At 44.9% G+C, this 21,633-nt stretch overlaps 1 protein-coding gene across 1 annotated transcript in view; it reads left to right on the top strand.

Moving 5' to 3' along the window:
• The window catches only part of CACNA1E (calcium voltage-gated channel subunit alpha1 E), an 877,957-nt gene that overhangs the window by 575,045 nt on the left and 281,279 nt on the right, over positions 1-21,633 (top strand). The window contains exon 4 of the mRNA XM_056531933.1: positions 14,639-14,744. Within this exon, the coding sequence (XP_056387908.1) occupies positions 14,639-14,744 (106 nt within the window). The remainder of the gene's footprint in view (positions 1-14,638; positions 14,745-21,633) is intronic.

Here is a 21,633-nt window from a genome sequence, read left to right as displayed (position 1 = left end):
TTCCATTCCTTTTAAAGGCTTTGGCACCAAAAGTCAGGTAAATCAGATTTGCTATTAGAATTGTCTTTTTGTCAGGTCAGCTGTGGTGACATCACAAGTTGGTTCCAGTCAGATAAATACAGTAGATGGCAGCTCTATAAAGAGATTTTCCTACCTAGCCTGTACGGCTCCCCGCATTGCTTCATCCTGCTCCACCTCCTGGTTTAGGTGGGGGCGGTGGAACATTTCAATTACACAGGCCACGTAGCAATGCAGGGAGTTCTCTCAGGACTGCGTCCCTCTGCCTGACCATCTTCTGTGTCTGACAAACAGTTCACAGACGATTCCAAGGCACAATGCACAAGCCCTGGTGCCCTCTGTGAGCCTCTTGTCCTATGCAGAAGCTGGCCGGGCAGGAAAGAGTACTCCTGAGAGCATGCCCAGTGACATCACCAGCCCGGATATTCTAACAGCAGAACGGTGGTCGGTATCCTAGACAACAAGCAGCATTGTGAACAGAAGATGGGCACAACATGAAAAGTAAGCAATTTCGCTAATAACATGTATTTGCAAAATTGCTTACTTTTGCATTATCTGTTAAACTAACCATGAGGCAAGAGATGGAAACATGTTAACTGCTGTGACATCATCATACAGCTAACATACTATGACATCACACAATAAATATGGGAACACAGTATTTAGCATATAGTATGTACAAGAGTAAAAGGTATACCTCTGAATAGATCACAGATAATAAGGTGACCCCAATACTATATACAGGTAATCCCCACACTCTTCTAGATTACAAATATGTATCCCTCAGGTAAGCAGTTGTTACATCGCAACTGTCTTTATGTCAGGAAATCTGTCGCATCAAAATTGCGTCCCAGTCAGGTGAGCTCTAGGTTATAGTACTGCAGTATCCAGGTACACTTTGCATTTTTGTGGATGGTTTAGTGAGGACCATGCTGCTGGAACTGAAGCTTGAATAGATACTTGAGTAGAGTAAGGTAGAGACAGAAGGAGCTTATGAGGTGTTTATTGCTGAAGCCTAGCCTAACGATAGGGGATAAGTGTCAGATCGCGGGGGTTCCAGTGGTCAGACACCCTGCGATCTCCTGTATGGCCCCTGGACTCTTTTCATGAATGGAGGCATGTCGTCCACCGCACAAAGCTGTGGTCATCACACCCCCTCCATACATCTCTATGGGAGAGCCAGAGATATCCGAGTACAGCGCTCTGGCTTTCCCACTGAGATGCATGGAGGGTGCATATTGGCCACAGTTTTGTACGGTGGTCAACACAGCTCTTTTCATTTAGAGAGCCAGGGCACCGCACTGGAGATTGCGAGGGGTCCCAGCGGTTGGATTCCTTGTGATCTTACACTTATCCCCTACAATTAGGATAGGGGATACATTTCCCTAACCCAGAGTACTCCTTTAAGACAAATGCACATTATGAACACTGTATAAGCAGTACCATTGTAAAAAGACACCATTACAGAAATTCCAGACGAGCCCCACATTGGGCGTCAGCTGAAATGGATTGGTACCGGACTCGGTATCAGATGAGTAACGGCCCCCTTCCAAATTAGGTATCAGGATCAGTGTTTGCACGAGAGAAGAAAATCACACTGACACAAAGTTCAGTCAAAATGATACTTCCTGTATTTACAACAGTTACAAGAGTTTATATAGACTGTAAGAATGTGCTGTGTGCAAAGCTATACGTCATGAATAACTGTCCTTATGATTGGACTAACCTATCTTGTAAATTTTGGAGACAATGATAAAGCAGATACCAGTACTGAATACTGCCCATTTTAAAACTTCAATATAAGACAAGCAAGAAAATATACAATTTCTCATTTCAGTCCCCTTAATCAATAGCGAGCAAATTAAATAAGCGCTCTGAGTACATGTTACCTGGAGGGGCCACAAAGCACTGGATAACTATGTCTTATATTATGTTATAGTTCTTTAAAAAAAAACATGCGGTGTCTAGATGTTTACGATGTAAAGATAAAGTAACTGGTAAGAACATCCAGCTGCAGGAGAAGCCGATTATATGTGCAGTACAGACGCATGTAGTACTTTATAGTAGGCTTTGTATTTAAAGGGGAACTCTGGTGGAAACAAGTGGAAAACAAATGTTTTCTAATCAACTGGTGCCAAAAAGTTAAGCAGATTTGTAAATTACTTCTATTTAAAAATATTAATCCTTCCAGTACTTATCAGCTGCTGTATATTGTGCAGTTCTTTTAAATCTGACAACAGTGCTCTCTGCTGACACCTCCGTCAGTGCCAGGAACTGTACAGATTAGAAGCATATATCCAAAGAAAAACTATCCTGCTCTGGACAGTTCCTGGCATTTACAAATCTCTTTAACTTTCTGGCACCAGTTGATTTGAAAAAAATAAAAATAATAAAAATATCACCGGAGTACCCCTAATGTATAATATAGGCTATTTTGTTACTATATGGTCGATTTGCTTAAATAATGTCTATTCCCAGTGCTGAACTCACATTCTCATTGAGGCTACTGAATATTCGGGGAAAAGCAAAGAGGGTGATTTTACGGTTTTAGCCACCTACTTGGCACCCGTTCAACTCACAGTATACACGTTCAACTTACAGTATACACTTTAGAACTCCCATCCCAGCTCCGTCATGCAAATTCGTAGGCTGCATGCACTTGAAGCTTTTGGCACTAGCAAGAAGAGACTGTGGGCAGGATGGGTCGTTGTGGGAATGGGTTTAGGTGAGCATTGGTTTTTATGGGAGTGGGGCCATTTGGCTGTAAGAGGGCACATTGTGTGGGGTTTTTGCAACATGGTGATACTTCGTGTGTGGGGGGGATTTAGGGCACTTTTTTGTTTGGAGGACAATAAGGGGTACTGCATGAAACAGCACTAATGAAGCACTTTGTAAATGTCCAGAGCACTAAAGGGAAATTAAAGGGGTAGACAGGGAACTGAACTTTTTAGACACTTATTCCCTATCCACAGATCATGATGAGTCTGACCGCAGGCTACTTACAACCTAGGAGCAGAGCAACTCCCACCTTCATGGATGAACGCAAGCGATGGCCCGCTCAGCCAATCAATGGCTTCAGAAATGTCCTGCCTCAGCTGTTGATTGGCTGATCGGACCATCACTTGCATTCATCCAGGAAGGTGGGGGCTAAAATGCGCTAAGGACGGGTAAGTAGTCAGGGTCCTGTACATGTGATTGCAGGGGTCCCAGCTGTGAGACCCCCTTGTGATCAGACCCTTATTTCCTATGTGTGGATAGGGGATAAGTGTCTGAAAACATAACTTCACTGAACAATCACTTAAAGACTTTGTGCCAAGACGCACATTGTAAGAAGGTCATTTTGGGGGAACTTTGTGTGTGTAAGGGGTACTGTGTATTTGTATTCGGCACTAAAGGGGCACTTTATTTGTTTTCAGAGTTCTATTGCTGTGTGGGCACAAAGAGGAAAAGTTTTACTGTGTAGAGGCCCTAGGGAGATACTGTTACTGTGTTAATGCCGTTACGGATCACTATTACTCAGTGGGGCACCAAGAGAGTTGCTCCTATAATCTGCGCACTATTTGTTTATCGTTGTTTATTTTTATTTTTAGTTTTTGTGTGTGTGTGTGTGTGTGTGGGGGGATAGTTTTGAAGGCAGCAGCCCCTGGACAATACTAAGGGGCAGCAAAATGTGAATGTTGTGGTAGAGATTTGGGAATAGGAAGAGAGAGAGATGCAAGGAGCCATAGACATCAGCATGGGGAAACTGCAGAGATGAGCTGTGTCTTCAGTCAATGTGCTGCAATGCTGTTGCCAATGAGGTTACAGCAGTATTCAGGATACATTGCTTTACTGACCTATCTGTGAGCTGCCCATACATATTAGGTAATAGGTCTGCTTTGCTTTTCAAATCTGCTTTGTTATTCATATTAATCCCTATGGAGGTGGATATTGGGTTAAGCAGCTGACAAAAACCATTTGTATCTTTTAGCCTGGAATGGTAACACAAGAATCTACTGTTTCTTTCAATAGTGGATTGATTTTTCAACCAAAAGTAGACATCACAGAGTTTCTGGCAGTCTACTAAAGAAATAATATTTTTGCATAATAGTCTGTGCTTAATCCCTATCAAGGGCCACCAAAAGATGTTTGCTGACATCTTTTTATTCTAATACTAGCTGAGTACCTGGTGCTGCCTGGTTTTTCCTAACTAATCCTTGTGAGGGAGGAAAAGCAACAGAGGAGGAAGTTTTTGTCCTCATATCCCGTCCTTAAATCCCGACCCCATATCCCTTCCTCATATCCAGACCCCAAATCCCCTCCTCATATCCCAACCCCAATCCTCTCCTCATATCTCGACCTCATATCCCATCCTCATATCCTATCCCCATGTCCCGTCCTCATATCCCATCCCCATATCCCATCCCCATATCCCATGCCCATATCCCGTCTTCATATCCCATCTTCTTATCCCGTCCTCATATCCTGACCTCATATCCCAACCTCATATCCCGTCCTCATATCCCGTCCTCATATCACAACCTCATATCCCAACCCCATATCCAGACCTCATATCCCGTCCCCATATTGTAAGCTGAAAATAAAAGGGGTGTGGACTTAAAGGGTGGGCATGTCTCTGCGAGATAGGGCATGGAATGCATGGAGGGTGTGGCTTGCCAGCCAGACTGACACATTCACCAAGAGATGCAGAGCAGAGCTTGTGGAGGATGGCATCAGAAGTCCTATATACTTGCATTGGACTTGAAACAAAAACCCCGACCCTCGCAAATGAGGGTAGGTTAGGGTTAAATTAACTATCCTATATTTTTAGTGGACATATAAGTAACATGTGACCAAATATTATGGAAATATCTCCAGCCGTACAGAAATTATGCAGTAACATATATTTCCCATTGACTTGTATGGGACTTTAAACAAAAACCCTGACTCTCACAATTAGGGGTTGGTAAGGCTTAAATTACCTATCCTATATTTGTTGTTGATATATAAGTAACCTGTGTGCCAAGTTTCATGTTAATATCTTCAGCCGTTTGGAAGTCATGCTGAAACATACACACATATGTATACACACACGTTGAGTTTTATATACAGTGGTTCCTCAACTTACAATATTAATGGTTCCAGGAGGACCATTGTCTGTTGAAACTATTGTATGTTGAGACCATAATTCTATGGTTCTGAAGCCACCAAAATGTCATCCGAAAATAGGATAAAGTGAGGATTAAAGAAAAATAAGTAGATGACTAATATAGATAAAGCAAATCATTACATATAAAAGTAGGAAAGATCTGCGGGGAGCTGTAATCACTGTCTATGTAGAGGACAGGAGCTTCTTCAGGGTCCTGTACAGTACACACAATGTCATAAAAAAGTAAAACAGAGACGCCCCACCTGGTGTCCAAAGGAGCAGCTAACCCTGGCACAGGTAAAGAGTAGTACAGAACATGTAATACCTCCCTGTACTGTAGGAGGTGCTACCAGACAGCCAGTCAGTGCACGCACTGATTGGTCAGTTCTACAGGCCATGGACACGTTTCACAGATCTGGACTGTCCGTAGCATTGTATGTTGAGTCTGTTTTCAAGTTACAATGGTCCAGAAAACACCATTGTATGTTGAAACTCTTGTATGTTGAGGCCAGTGTAAGTTGAGGGATCACTGTATATATAGATTGTTATTTAAATATATGGTGTGGTGTGTGAGATAGCTGAATGGATGGCATCTATGTTGAAGTGTTATGGAAGCTACAAATGATAACTTGGAGAAGGTTGGCAATCACCAGCTTACTATGTGTTCTGATTCTTACCAGTGTCAGATGGCATTCTCTGTGTATGTACAGTATATGGTGTGCAGTATCATGTACAGTATCTGCTGTGCTTCCTAGTCCTCCTTTTCTGGTGTGTCTCCTGCTGCAGTTCCTGCTCTGTCCTCTAGGATCCATGTGGGATCTCTGCCTGAATCTTATAGAGACAGTGTGCGCATCACTAATGGATCCCCCTCCAATCCCTGCCTGGCACTCCCTATATAAACCTGCTCCACCTGTTGCCTCAGCAAGGTTGTGTACTCTGCATTGCTAGATCTATGAAGCCTGTCTGTCTGTCTGTCTTTTGATCCTGTATTTCTGACCATACCTGTCTACTGGACTTTGTCTCATCTCCTGGAACCTGACCTGTCTATCCTGTGTATGACCTCGTTTTGTCTGCTCGCATCTTTAATCCAACCAGCCTGCACCTGTAGCCACCTTAACAAGCTGTTTTCACAGCATCTGCTCTGTTCATAAACTTCTTATCAGATCTTCTGAGTCTGACGCCATCTTTAGTGTCAGTTTGCCTGTTCTGCCCACCTGGCCAAATGCCACTTGAGGCACAATGGGTTAACACCAGTGGGGCGTTACAATGACCAACATTAAATATTATTCTGCTTTGTTTTCATGGGTGACATTGTAAGAAAAAGTAAGTTCTGCCTTCTGTTAGTTTGGAGTTGTTGCTATGCAAGACTGATTTACTACTGTGGATCAACTGGGTATGCATGCTGAGCTCAAGGCTTTTTTAGAGTGGAGTTTCTGATTGGTTAGCCTTTCTTTAAAGATCGCTGGATTTTGCAGTATTGTGCGTACTTATTATAGTGCCCTGTTCTAGCATACATTTCCATCTGTTACGCCGAGCGCTCCGGGTTCCCGCTCCTCCCCGGAGCGCTCGCTTCTCCCCCTCCGCTGCAGCGCTCCGGTCACGTCCTCTGACCCGGGGCGCTGCGATCCTGCTGCCAGCCGGGATGCGATTCGCGATGCGGGTAGCGCCCGCTCGCGATGCGCACCCCGGCTCCCCTACCTGACTCGCTCCCCGTCTGTTCTGTCCCGGCGCGCGCGGCCCCGCTCCCTAGGGCGCGCGCGCGCCGGGTCTCTGCGATTTAAAGGGCCACTGCGCCGCTGATTGGCGCAGTGGTTCCAATTAGGGTTATCACCTGTGCACTTCCCTATATTACCTCACTTCCCTTGCACTCCCTTGCCGGATCTTGTTGCCTTAGTGCCAGTGAAAGCGTTCCTTGTGTGTCCCTTGCCAGTGTTTCCAGACCTTCTGCCGTTGCCCCTGACTACGATCCTTGCTGCCTGCCCCGACCTTCTGCTACGTCCGACCTTGCTTCTGCCTACTCCCTTGTACCGCGCCTATCTTCAGCAGCCAGAGAGGTGAGCCGTTGCTAGTGGATACGACCTGGTCACTACCGCCGCAGCAAGACCATCCCGCTTTGCGGCGGGCTCTGGTGAAAACCAGTAGTGGCTTAGAACCGGTCCACTAGCACGGTCCACGCCAATCCCTCTCTGGCACAGAGGGTCCACTACCTGCCAGCCGGCATCGTGACAGTAGATCCGGCCATGGATCCCGCTGAAGTTCCTCTGCCAGTTGTCGCTGACCTCACCACGGTGGTCGCCCAGCAGTCACAACAGATTGCGCAACAAGGCCAACAGCTGTCTCAACTGACCGTTATGCTACAACAGTTGCTACCACAGCTTCAGCAGTCATCTCCTCCGCCAGCTCCTGCACCTCCTCCGCAGCGAGTGGCCGCTCCTGGGATACGCTTATCCTTGCCGGATAAATTTGATGGGGACTCTAAGTTTTGCCGTGGCTTCCTTTCCCAGTGTTCCCTGCATCTGGAGATGATGTCGGACCTGTTTCCCACTGAAAGGTCTAAGGTGGCTTTCGTAGTCAGTCTTCTGTCCGGAAAAGCCCTGTCATGGGCCACACCGCTCTGGGACCGCAATGACCCCGTCACTGCCTCTGTACACTCCTTCTTCTCGGAAATCCGAAGTGTCTTTGAGGAACCTGCCCGAGCCTCTTCTGCTGAGACTGCCCTGTTGAACCTGGTCCAGGGTAATTCTTCCGTTGGCGAGTATGCCGTACAATTCCGTACACTTGCTTCAGAATTGTCCTGGAATAATGAGGCCCTCTGCGCGACCTTCAAAAAAGGCCTATCCAGCAACATTAAAGATGTTCTGGCCGCACGAGAAATTCCTGCTAATCTACATGAACTTATTCACCTAGCCACTCGCATTGACATGCGTTTTTCTGAAAGGCGTCAGGAACTCCGTCAAGATATGGACTCTGTTCGCACGAGGCGTTTCGTCTCCTCGGCTCCTCTCTCCTCTGGTACCCTGCAATCTGTTCCTGTGCCTCCCGCCGTGGAGGCTATGCAGGTCGACCGGTCTCGCCTGACACCTCAAGAGAGGACACGACGCCGTATGGAGAACCTCTGCCTGTACTGTGCTAGTATCGAACACTTCCTGAGGGATTGTCCTATCCGTCCTCCCCGCCTGGAAAGACGTACGCTGACTCCGCACAAAGGTGAGACAGTCCTTGATGTCTACTCTGCTTCTCCACGTCTTACTGTGCCTGTGCGGATGTCTGCCTCTGCCTTCTCCTTCTCTACAGTGGCCTTCTTGGACTCTGGATCTGCAGGAAATTTTATTTTGGCCTCTCTCGTCAACAGGTTCAACATCCCAGTGACCAGTCTCGCCAGACCCCTCTACATCAATTGTGTAAATAATGAAAGATTGGACTGTGCCATACGTTTCCGCACGGAGCCCCTTCTTATGAGCATCGGATCTCATCATGAGAGGATTGAACTTTTGGTCCTCCCCAATTGCACCTCGGAGATTCTCCTTGGACTTCCCTGGCTTCAACTTCATTCCCCAACCCTGGATTGGTCCACTGGGGAGATCAAGAGTTGGGGGTCCTCTTGTTCTAAGAACTGTCTAAAACCGGTTCCCAATAACCCTTGCCGTAACTCTGTGGTTCCTCCGGTAACCGGTCTCCCTAAGGCCTATATGGACTTCGCGGATGTTTTCTGCAAAAAACAAGCTGAGACTCTACCTCCTCACAGGCCTTATGATTGCCCTATCGACCTCCTCCCGGGTACTACTCCACCCCGGGGCAGAATTTATCCTCTCTCTGCCCCAGAGACTCTTGCCATGTCCGAATACGTCCAGGAGAATCTAAAAAAGGGCTTTATCCGTAAATCCTCCTCTCCTGCCGGAGCCGGATTTTTCTTTGTGTCCAAAAAAGATGGCTCCCTACGTCCTTGCATTGACTACCGCGGTCTTAATAAAATCACGGTTAAGAACCGCTACCCCTTACCCCTCATCTCTGAACTCTTTGATCGCCTCCAAGGTGCCCACATCTTCACTAAATTGGACTTAAGAGGCGCCTATAACCTCATCCGCATCAGAGAGGGGGACGAGTGGAAAACGGCATTTAACACCAGAGATGGACACTTTGAGTATCTGGTCATGCCCTTTGGACTGTGCAATGCCCCTGCCGTCTTCCAAGACTTTGTCAATGAAATTTTTCGTGATCTGTTATACTCCTGTGTTGTGGTATATCTGGACGATATCCTAATTTTTTCTGCCAATCTAGAAGAACACCGCCAGCATGTCCGTATGGTTCTTCAGAGACTTCGTGACAACCAACTCTATGCCAAAATCGAGAAATGTCTGTTTGAATGCCAATCTCTTCCTTTTCTAGGATATTTGGTCTCTGGCCAGGGACTACAGATGGATCCCGACAAACTCTCTGCCGTCTTAAATTGGCCACGCCCCTCCGGACTCCGTGCTATCCAACGCTTTTTGGGGTTCGCCAATTATTACAGGCAATTTATTCCACATTTTTCTACCATTGTGGCTCCTATCGTGGCTTTAACCAAGAAAAATGCTGATCCCAAGTCTTGGCCTCCTCAAGCAGAGGACTCCTTTAAACGACTCAAGTCTGCCTTTTCTTCGGCTCCCGTGCTCTCCAGACCTGACCCTTCCAAACCCTTCCTATTGGAGGTTGATGCCTCCTCAGTAGGAGCTGGAGCTATTCTTCTACAAAAAAATTCTTCCGGGCATGCTGTCACTTGTGGTTTTTTCTCTAGGACCTTCTCTCCAGCGGAGAGGAACTACTCCATCGGGGATCGAGAGCTTCTAGCCATTAAATTAGCACTTGAGGAATGGAGGCACCTGCTGGAGGGATCAAGATTTCCTGTTATTATCTACACCGACCACAAGAACCTCTCCTACCTCCAGTCGGCCCAACGGCTGAATCCTCGCCAGGCCCGGTGGTCTCTGTTCTTTGCCCGATTTAATTTTGAGATTCACTTTCGTCCTGCCGATAAGAACATTAGGGCCGATGCTCTCTCTCGTTCCTCGGATGCCTCAGAAGTTGATCTCCCTCCGCAACACATCATTCCACCTGACTGCCTGATCTCCACTTCTCCTGCCTCCATCAGGCAGACTCCTCCAGGAAAGACCTTTGTTTCTCCACGCCAACGCCTCGGAATCCTCAAATGGGGCCACTCCTCCCATCTCGCAGGTCATGCGGGCATCAAGAAATCTGTGCAACTCATCTCCCGCTTCTATTGGTGGCCGACTCTGGAGACGGATGTTGGGGACTTTGTGCGAGCCTGCACTATCTGTGCCCGGGATAAGACTCCTCGCCAGAAGCCCGCTGGTTTTCTTCATCCTCTGCCTGTCCCCGAACAGCCTTGGTCTCTGATTGGTATGGATTTTATTACGGATTTACCCCCTTCCCGTGGCAACACCGTTATTTGGGTGGTCGTTGATCGATTCTCCAAAATGGCACATTTCATCCCTCTTCCTGGTCTTCCTTCTGCGCCTCAGTTGGCTAAACAATTTTTTGTACACATTTTTCGTCTTCACGGGTTGCCTACGCAGATTGTTTCGGATAGAGGGGTCCAATTCGTGTCTAAATTCTGGAGAGCTCTCTGTAAACAACTCAAGATTAAATTAAATTTTTCCTCTGCATATCATCCCCAGTCCAATGGACAAGTAGAAAGAATTAACCAGATCCTGGGTGATTATTTGCGACATTTTGTTTCCTCCCGCCAGGATGACTGGGCAGATCTCCTTCCATGGGCCGAATTCTCGTATAACTTCAGGGTCTCTGAATCTTCCTCCAAATCCCCATTTTTCGTGGTGTACGGCCGTCACCCTCTTCCCCCCCTCCCTACCCCCTTGCCCTCTGGTCTGCCCGCTGTGGATGAAATTTCTCGTGACCTTTCCATTATATGGAGAGAGACCCAAAATTCTCTCTTACAGGCTTCTTCACGCATGAAGAGATTCGCAGATAAGAAAAGAAGAGCTCCCCCCGTTTTTTCCCCTGGAGACAAGGTATGGCTCTCCGCTAAATATGTCCGCTTCCGTGTCCCTAGCTACAAGTTGGGACCACGCTATCTTGGTCCTTTCAAAATTTTGTGTCAAATTAATCCTGTCTCTTATAAACTTCTTCTTCCTCCTTCTCTTCGTATCCCTAATGCCTTTCACGTCTCTCTTCTCAAACCACTCATCCTCAACCGTTTTTCTCCCAAATCTGTTCCTCCCACTCCTGTTTCCGGCTCCTCGGACGTCTTCTCGGTCAAGGAGATTTTGGCTGCCAAAAAGGTCAGAGGGAAAAATTTTTTTTTAGTAGACTGGGAGGGTTGTGGTCCTGAAGAGAGATCCTGGGAACCTGAGGACAACATCCTTGACAAAAGTCTGCTCCTCAGGTTCTCAGGCTCCAAGAAGAGGGGGAGACCCAAGGGGGGGGGTACTGTTACGCCGAGCGCTCCGGGTTCCCGCTCCTCCCCGGAGCGCTCGCTTCTCCCCCTCCGCTGCAGCGCTCCGGTCACGTCCTCTGACCCGGGGCGCTGCGATCCTGCTGCCAGCCGGGATGCGATTCGCGATGCGGGTAGCGCCCGCTCGCGATGCGCACCCCGGCTCCCCTACCTGACTCGCTCCCCGTCTGTTCTGTCCCGGCGCGCGCGGCCCCGCTCCCTAGGGCGCGCGCGCGCCGGGTCTCTGCGATTTAAAGGGCCACTGCGCCGCTGATTGGCGCAGTGGTTCCAATTAGGGTTATCACCTGTGCACTTCCCTATATTACCTCACTTCCCTTGCACTCCCTTGCCGGATCTTGTTGCCTTAGTGCCAGTGAAAGCGTTCCTTGTGTGTCCCTTGCCAGTGTTTCCAGACCTTCTGCCGTTGCCCCTGACTACGATCCTTGCTGCCTGCCCCGACCTTCTGCTACGTCCGACCTTGCTTCTGCCTACTCCCTTGTACCGCGCCTATCTTCAGCAGCCAGAGAGGTGAGCCGTTGCTAGTGGATACGACCTGGTCACTACCGCCGCAGCAAGACCATCCCGCTTTGCGGCGGGCTCTGGTGAAAACCAGTAGTGGCTTAGAACCGGTCCACTAGCACGGTCCACGCCAATCCCTCTCTGGCACAGAGGGTCCACTACCTGCCAGCCGGCATCGTGACACCATCCTTGTTTGGTCCTTCTGTCTCTATTTTGTAATTGCTGGTTTATTCAGTTGTTTAGTTCCTTGACTCGTTTTCTGATCAAGCTTGTTCTGGTCTTTGGGTCCCAGTGCCTGCATGTTGCTCTGTTAAGGTTAGCTTGCATATCAGGGTTATCTTAGGGATATTTGTAGGGACAGTGATACTTAGTGATGTCTGGCAACAGCAGGGGAAACTGGTTTGAGATAGGTTTGTTCATTCTTTGGAGAGAGTCACATACATGGCAATTTATTTTAGCAGTAGTCACCAATGTGAAACTTGCAGCTCCCAGAATGCTGGCATTTTTAATTTAGCAACACCTAGAAATATGTAGGTTAGAGATCACTGTGATATCTAAGAAAACGGACAAAATCATGATGATCATTACTACCACTTACAGTCATGAAGCTGTTTTGGGTCTTCTGTGAGTACTAGGGAAAGCCTCATGTTACCTTCCTGTTTGGATGTTGGTGGCATTTTGTGAGCTTCAATCAAGCTTTTGCATTGAAGGAGGAAGCCTGCAGAGACGCTTCAGGACTTCTTTATACACCTCCATAGAGTGTAGTGCTATTTAACTAAAATAGAACGGCAGGGATACCTTACTAACCTACCATTTCACAGGCTTCCTCAAAACAACAAATCCTTGGGTAGAAATACTACTCTGGCTGGTCTTTGTTAAACAATAAATCATTAAAAAAAATTATTGTCAAGTAGTTAATTAAAGGAAACTAAGTACAAAGCAGAATGTTACAAGTGTCTGGTGGTTGATGGTAAAGACCGGGAAAACACATTTACGGCTTCAAATAATAAAAATATTTTGCTGTTTTGTTTGCTGTTATTTATTATAAAAAGTTCTAATTTACCCTTATGAAGAAGTGTCAAAAATTTTATGGGTAAGAGGGGACAAGGGACTTATGAATTTAAAGGGGTATTCCAGGAAAAAAAACTTTTATTTTTTTATATATTAACTGGCTCCAGAAAGTTAAACAGATTTGTAAATTACTTCTATTAAAAAATTCCAATAATTATCAGCTGCTGAAGTTGAATTGTTCTTTTCTGTCCGACAACAGTGCTCTCTGCTGACATCTCTGCTTGTCTCGGGAACTGCACAGAGTAGAAGAGGTTTGCTATGTGGATTTGCTTCTACTTTGGACAGTTCCTGAGACAGGTGTCATCAGAGAGCAGCTCATAAGTACTGAAAGGATTAAGATTTTTTAATAGAAGTATTCCCCCCCCCCCCCCTGGATAACCCCTTTAATCCCACACCAAGAGCCAGGATGAATGTGCAAAATAGACTTGGGGGGACCAATGAAGAATGGTAGACAATTTAATGGATTAAAAAATTATAATAATCATTTATCTTGTAGTTTGTGTATATAGTAGCTTTAACAATGTGTAAGGAGTGATGATAATGCTGTAGGCGCTGGTACACTACACTTTAGTCCATTGGTGGTGGAGCAGTGCGTGTAATCATCTCTAAAGGTCTAGACCAGGCACAGGCAACCTTTGGCACTGCAGATGTTGTGGACTTCATCTCCCATGATGCTTTGCAGCATTTTGGCTGTAATAGTTTCATGGGAAATGTAGTCCAGAACATCTGCAGTCCTGAAGGTTGCCTATGCCTGGTCTAGAATAAGGCAGCACTGTACAGAAGGAATAACGGGAGAATCAGATTAAGAGTATGTATAATACGTAAGAACATTTAGTTGAAAAAATGCAGAATGAGAGGGTAATTTCAATAAATTATTGTCATGCTAGAGATAATGCATAACATCAAGGACCTAGGGTATTGGGGCATATTGTTAAACCTTTCCTTAAAGGGGTACTCCACTGACCCAGCGTTCGGAACATTTTGTTCCAAATGCTGGGTGCGGGCTGTGGGGGTCATGATGTCACGTCCACGCCCCCTCATGATGTCACACCACGCCCCCCCAATGCAATTCTGTGGGAGAGGGCATGGCAGCTGCTACACCCCTCCCATAGACTTTCATTGACAGGCTGTGGTGTGACATCCTGATATCACGACCCCCATAGCCCATACCCAGTGTTAGAAGCAAAATGTTCCGAACGCTGGGGCAGTGGAGTACCCCTTTAAGGCACAAATAAAGCTTGTTCTGCCTGTGCCCCAACTGGTCACAAGAAATAAGGTTATGTGGCTCCATAAGTGTCTCTTGGCTTCCCTTTGAGATAGTCCTAAATGTACTTTGGGACACAATTTATTTAAAGATACACACTCCCTGTATATGTATTGCACAATATCTGCACATATTTATCTGTAGAAATGTTTCCCAGACTTCAATATTTTCCTTAACTGTTTTTTACTCCATTTGAATACATGATCCTTGCCACAATTATCGCTAACTGCATTGTCCTCGCACTGGAGCAGCATCTTCCTGGAGACGACAAGACACCTATGTCTCGTAGATTGGTAAGTGAGTCATTAACCGTTTATTCCCAGGTTATGGTGTTTAATCTGGAACATCCTGTATCCAATAATATTGTGAATCTATTGCTATGGAGCCAAAAGGCTATGGACACCTGTGCACTGAGTTTTCTATTTATTTATTTATTCATTTGCTTTCTGAGTGCAAAATGGAGCAACTTTTTAAATAGTCTCCATTAAAAGTGTTCTCCCATTTTTCTGCTACATGGAGAATGATATTCAGTCAGCCAGGCTTTCTCAGCTCTCACAGTGTTAGAATGGAGCTAGCAGCATTGATGGGCAGCTCAGAGTGTGGACAGAGGTGAGAGCATACATGGAGGGCAGCACACACAGGCTGTAGATAGGGTGGAAAGCAGGTACAAGGCGTTAGCAGGGGAGAATTACATGGGCTGTGTTAAGTGAAGAAAGAAAACAGAACAGACACAACAAACTGTATTCTCCTGAACATCCAGCTCTCACATCCAGCATATAATACTGGGAGGACTCACCCGCGTGAAAATTTGAACCTAGATGCAGGCTGCAAACTGAAGCATCAGGGAGTCTGATAATGAATGATAGAATGGAGATTGCAGACATTTGTAACTCAAGGTAACCACTTATGTATAAATATGGTTCCTACATTACAAAGTGGTCCATAGCCTTTAGAACTGCATAATCAACAACAAAGTAAAAGTAAACAAAAATAACATTCATAATAGTAGTTCTGTCTGTTGAAGTAAAACCAAATATTAGTAAGAACAGTAAGTTATCTGTCTGGTAATTAAAGGGGTACTCGGGTGGAAAATTTTTTTTTTAAATCAACTGATGCCAAAAAGTTATATAGATTTGTAAATGACTTCTATTTAAAAATCTTAACCCTTCCAGTACTTATCAGCTGTTGTATGCTGCAGAGGAAGTTCTTTTCTTTTTTAATTTATTTTCTGTCTGACCACAGTGCTCTCTGCTGACACCTCTGTCCATGTCAGGAACTGTCCCAGGGAAGGAGAGGTTTGCTATGGGGATTTGTTCCTGCTCTGGATAGTTCCGGACATGGACAGAGGTGTCAGCAGAGAGCACTGTGATCAGACAGAAAATAAATTCAAAAAGAAAATAACTTCCTCTGGAGCATAAAGCAGCTGATAAGTACTGGAAGAATTAAGATTTTTAATAGAAGTAATTTACATGTCGTTACAATAGGGAGCTCTGATAACTGTGATGTCACTATAATAAATGCATCTGTTTGTGATCAATCAAATGACCAAGACAGATTTCCAATCCCCGGACAAGAACATTTAAGGTTCCTATAGTGTCTAAAAGCAAATATGATCAATACCATAAAAAATAAATACATAAATTCCATTATGAATTTGCATACATTTTCATTAAAGGAAAGACGTTTTCTGTTTAAAATGAAATGCTCAGTTAAATGTAATGTTGGGGGGGAAAAAAAAAGGAAAACAACTCAACAACGTAACAAAAAAATTACTCTAGTGCTACATTGCTTACAGGCTGAGACAATTTTAAAAGGGCACAAACAAGGACTTATTGTGCAGCAGATCAATAGGTACAAGCATTTTTGTCTTATTGAAAGTGAATCATTGACTTTGAAACGTTTAGCCCAGGCCGTGTGCATTATAATGAAGTCTTCATACAAAAAGTAATTGATTCCCTGGCTCCCGGTCAATCATATTTCATTGTGGTCATCTCTGTAATTGGCTGATGAAACGGCCATAAATTTCCACGTCTTCTGATACCTTCATTGCCAGTGCAGCAGCATCTTTCTATTACTGTATTTTCTATTGTTTTACTTTATATTTTGACCCTGAAGAATGACTATTTATATAAGAATATTTAATTTTTAAAGCAAAGAATGTGCAAATAAATTATAATATGCTTCTGAATATTATATTATGTCAATTTTATGTTTTCAATGAGTGCAGTCAACAGCCATGTATACAGAGGGAGGCAAAGCCCATAGGGTTTGTCCCATTGCAGGGGCATGTTGGGAAATGTACAAATACATACTAGGTCATATTATACAAAACGGTCAAATATATATATATATATATATATATATATATATATATATATATATGTATATATATATATATATATATATATATATATATATATATATATCCTCTCTGTTTTCATGCTGCGGTCTGATAAACAGAACGGGTTTGAGTACAGAGAAGTACTAGCCCTACCTTCACTTCCTGTCCATGACTGTACTTCCACTGGGACAAAAATGATGCCTCATTCGGACAAGATCGTGTTCTGGGTGGTATGGGGACCCCTAGTTGTCTTTTAGAAAGGTTAATGTACAACATGTAACAATTTTTTGTAAATCTTACAGTGCCCTTTTAAAATTATTACTAACTATTGGATACCTGAAGGTCACACAGAGTTGTATTTGTTTGCAGAGTAGTGTTTTTTTTTACTAATGTGATCTTTTAAAGGGGTACTCCGGTGCTTAGACATCTTATCCCCTATCCAAAGGAGACCGCTGGAGACCCCCGTGATCTTGCATGCGGCACCCCGTTTGTAATCAGTCCCCGGAGCGTGTTTGCTCCGGGACTGATTACCGGCGACTACAGGGCGGGCGGCGTGTGACATCACGCCCCCGCCCCCGTGGGATGTCATGCTCCGCCCCTCAATGCAAGCCTACGGGAGGGGGCGTGACAGCTATCACGCCCCCTCCCGTAGGCTTGCATTGAGGGGCGGAGCGTGACATCACACGGGGGCGTGACGTCACACGCCGCCCGCCCTGTAGTCGCCGGTAATCAGTCCTGGAGCGAACACACTCCGGGGACTGATTACAAACGGGGTGCTGCGTGCAAGATCACGGGGGTCTCCAGCGGCGGGACTCCCACGATCAGGCATCTTATCCCCTATCCATTGGATAGGGGATAAGATGTCTAAGCACCGGAGAACCCCTTTAACTCATTTATAATGACATCGTTTTTAAGGCTTAAAAGATATGCCTATGTCTGTTCAGTGAAGTTTTTTACCCTAGAGTGTTACTCCAGGGGAAAAAAAACAAACAAACAAAAAAAAAACATAAGGTAGAATGCCATTTTTCTCACAAGCTAAGCCATCATGTTCCAGTAGTGAAATGATGCATTACCTTACAAAAAAAGCATCATGGGAAACGCAATGTTAATCAATCACTTTAAGACTGTTTTATTTACTTACCTAAAGAACATCCAGAACAGCCATGTTAACCGGTATTAGATTTGGATGAATCATTCCATCTGTCCTCCTATATGACTTGGTGGCTGGGGTAGGAAACGCTAAAGTCTAGATTTTAAATGAGCCAAAGTCTATTCTCGAAAGCGAATTCTATCCAGTACCATTTCCTGAAGTTTCCCAAGTCCATTACGATGACTGGAAAAGCTACATCTTCAATTTACTCACATGCAGAAGAAAAACTGCAGTTTAGGACACAATGTAGAAAAATTTATTCACAGCACTCCTCAACTATAGCCAAGAGTTTCACAGATCAGCAATAAAAGTAAATCCAACATAGAAGTAGGGCACACAACTGTTATTGTACCATAACAAAAAGCCCAAAACTGAATTGTTTCTCCTTACTGCCATAACATTGCACACTGCATAGAGATCCATACAGCTTCCATCAAATTCAAAGACAGTTGCCTTAAAGGGGTACTCTGCTGCTAGACATCTTATCTCCTTTCCAAAGGATAGGGCATAAGATGCCTGATTGTGGGGGGCCCGCCGCTGGGACCCCCGCAATCTTCATGCGGCTTTATGTGCCGGGCTGCTGATCCAATTTCGGAATTTCCGGGATTGGAGATGTGACATCATGCCATACCCCCTCGTGATGTCACACCACTCCCCTTCATCCATGTCCCAGTGGTGGGTCCCCACGATCAGATATCTTATCTCCTATCCTTTGGAGAAGAGATAAGATGTCTATGGGTTGAAACGCTGAGTTCCCGCTGCGGGGGTGGGGGGGGTTGGGGAGCGTGAGGTCACGAGGGGGCATGGTGTGATGTCAGGACCCCTGCTGTGGGAACCCAGCATTTTAAACATCCCAGTGGCATGATCCCCTCCAATCAGTCATCTTATCCCTAACCTTTGTATAAGGGATAAGAAGTCTAGAGGTGGGGCACCCTTCAAGGCATTTTTTTTATTTCAGCAATCCCTTACATTACAATAAAATTGTACCTTTATCAGATATCAGTATTGCTGCAGAGGGTTTTGAATGTACAGTGGGGAAAAAAAAGTATTTAGTCAGCCACCAATTGTGCAAGTTTTCCCACTTAACTCCTTAATGACGAAGGACTTATATTTACGTCCTCCGCCGGCTCCGCCGGTGTCCCCGCGTCATATCGGGTCGGTCCCGGCGGCCATCAACGGCCGGGACCCCCGGCTAATACAGGACATCACCGATTGTGGTGATGCCCTGTATTAACCCTTCAGACGCGACGATCAAAGCTGACCGCCGCGTCTGAAGCGAAAGTAAAAGTATCCCGGCTGCTCAGTTGGGCTGTTCGGGACCGCCGCGGTGAAATCGCGGCATCCCGAATAGCTTGCAGGACACCGGGAGGGACCTTACCTGCCTCCTCGGTGTCCGATCGGTGAATGACTTCTTCGTGCCTGAGATCCAGGAAGGAGCAGTCAAGCCTTCCCTAATAAAAGTTAGAATCACCCCCCTTTTCCCATAAAAAAAATAAAACAGTGTAAATAAAAATAAAAATAAACATATGTGGTATCGCCGCATGTGTAAATGTCCGAACTATAAAAATATATTGTTAACTAAACTGCACGGTCAATGGTGCACACGTAAAAAAATTCCAAAGTTCAAAAAAGCGTATTTTGGTCACTTTTTATACCATTAAAAAATGAATAAAAAGTGATTAAAAAGTCAGATCAAAACAAAAATGGTACTGATAAAAACTTCAGATCATGGCGGAAAAAATTTTTGCCTCATACGCCCCTGTACGTGGAAAAATATAAAAGTTATAGGGGTCAGAAGAGGACATTTTTAAACGTATAAATTTTCCTGCATGTAGTCATGACTTTTTCCAGAAGTACGACAAAATCAAACCTATATAAGTAGGGTATCATTTTAACCGTATGGACCTACAGAATAATAAGAAGGTGTCATTTTTACCGAAAGATGCACTGCGTAGAAACGGAAGCATCCAAAATTTACAAAATGGTGTTTTTTCTTCGATTTTGTCGCACAATGATTTTTTTTCCGTTTCGCCATGGATTTTTGGGTAAAATGACTAATGTCACTGCAAAGTAGAATTGGTGACGCAAAAAATAAGCCATCATTTGGATTTTTAGGTGGAAAATTGAAAGGGTTATGATTTTTAAAAGCTAAGGAGGAAAAAATGAAAATGCAAAAACTGAAAAACCCTGCATCCTTAAGAGGTTAAAAAGATGAGAGACCTGTAATTTTCATCATAGGTATACCTCAACTATGAGAGACATAATGAGAAAAAAAATCCATAAAATCAAATTGGAACAAATGAAGAAGTGTCCAGCACAGGTTCCAAGCAATACGAAAATTATTTATTCAGCGGTAACATAACATGGTGACAGATAGGTGACGTGTTTCAGCCACAATTTGCGGCCTTAGTCATAGTATGACTAAGGCCACAGATTGTGGCTGAAACGCGTCACCTATCTGTCACCATGTTATGTTATGCTGAATAAATAATTTTCGTATTGCTTGGAACCTGCGCTGGACACTTCTTCGTTTGTTCCATTGTTGCTTGAGTCGTGGTACGGTCTCGTCCGAGACGCAGGAAGGGTGATCAAGTGAGCTGTGCCTCATACTTGGACTTTGTTATAAAATCACATTGTCTGATTTTTAAAGAATTTATTTGCAAATTATGGTGCAAAATACGTATTTGGTCAGTAACAAAAGTTCCTCTCAATACTTTCTAATATACCCTTCGTTAGCAATGACAGAGGTCAAAAGTTTTCTCTAAGTCTTCACAAGGTTTTCACACACTGTTGCTGGTATTTTGGCCCATTCCTCCATGCAGATCTCCTCTAGAGCAGTAATGTTTTGGGGCTGTCTCAGGGCAACACAGACTTTGAACTCCCTCCAAAGGTTTTCTATGGGGTTGAGATCTGGAGACTGGCTAGGCCACTCCAGGACCTTGAAATTCTTCTTACGAAGACACTCCTTCGTTGCCCAGGCAGTGTGTTTGGGATCATTGTCATGCTGAAAGACCCAGCCGCATCTTCAATGCCCTTGCTGATGGAAGGAGGTTTTCACTCGAAATCTCATGATACATGGCACCATTCATTATTTCCTTTACATGGATCAGCCGTCCTGGTCCCTTAGCAGAAAAACAGCCCCAAAGCATGATGTTTCCTCCCCCATACTTCACAGTAGGTATGGTGTTCATTGGATGCAACTCAGCATTCTTTCTCCTCCAAACACGATACACAATACTCTTCTGAATCATCCAAATGCTTTCTATGAAACTTCAGACAGGCCCAGACATGTACTGGCTTAAGCAGGGGGACACGTCTGGCACTGCATGATTTGTGTCCCTGGTGGCATAGTGTGTTACTGATGGTAGCCTTTGTTACTTTGGTCCCAGCTCTCTGCAGGTCATTCACTAGATCCCCCCGTGTGGTTCTGAGATTTTTGTTTACCGATCTTGTGATCATTTTGATCTTTCGTGGAGCTCCAGATTGTGGGGGAATATCAGTGGTCTTGTATGTCTTCCATTTTCTAATAATTGTTGATTTCTTCACACCAAGCTGCTTGCCTATTGCAGATTCAGTCTTCTCAGCCTGGTGCAGGTCTCCAATTTTGTTTCTGGTGTCCTTCGACAGCTCTTTGGTCTTGGCCATAGTGGAGTTTGGAGTGTGACTGTTTGAGGTTGTGGACAGCTGTCTT

The sequence above is a fragment of the Hyla sarda genome, chromosome 7 (genome assembly GCF_029499605.1).
Source record: "Hyla sarda isolate aHylSar1 chromosome 7, aHylSar1.hap1, whole genome shotgun sequence".
Taxonomy (NCBI): Eukaryota; Metazoa; Chordata; class Amphibia; order Anura; family Hylidae; genus Hyla; species Hyla sarda.
This window is presented reverse-complemented; position numbering and strand designations above follow the sequence as displayed.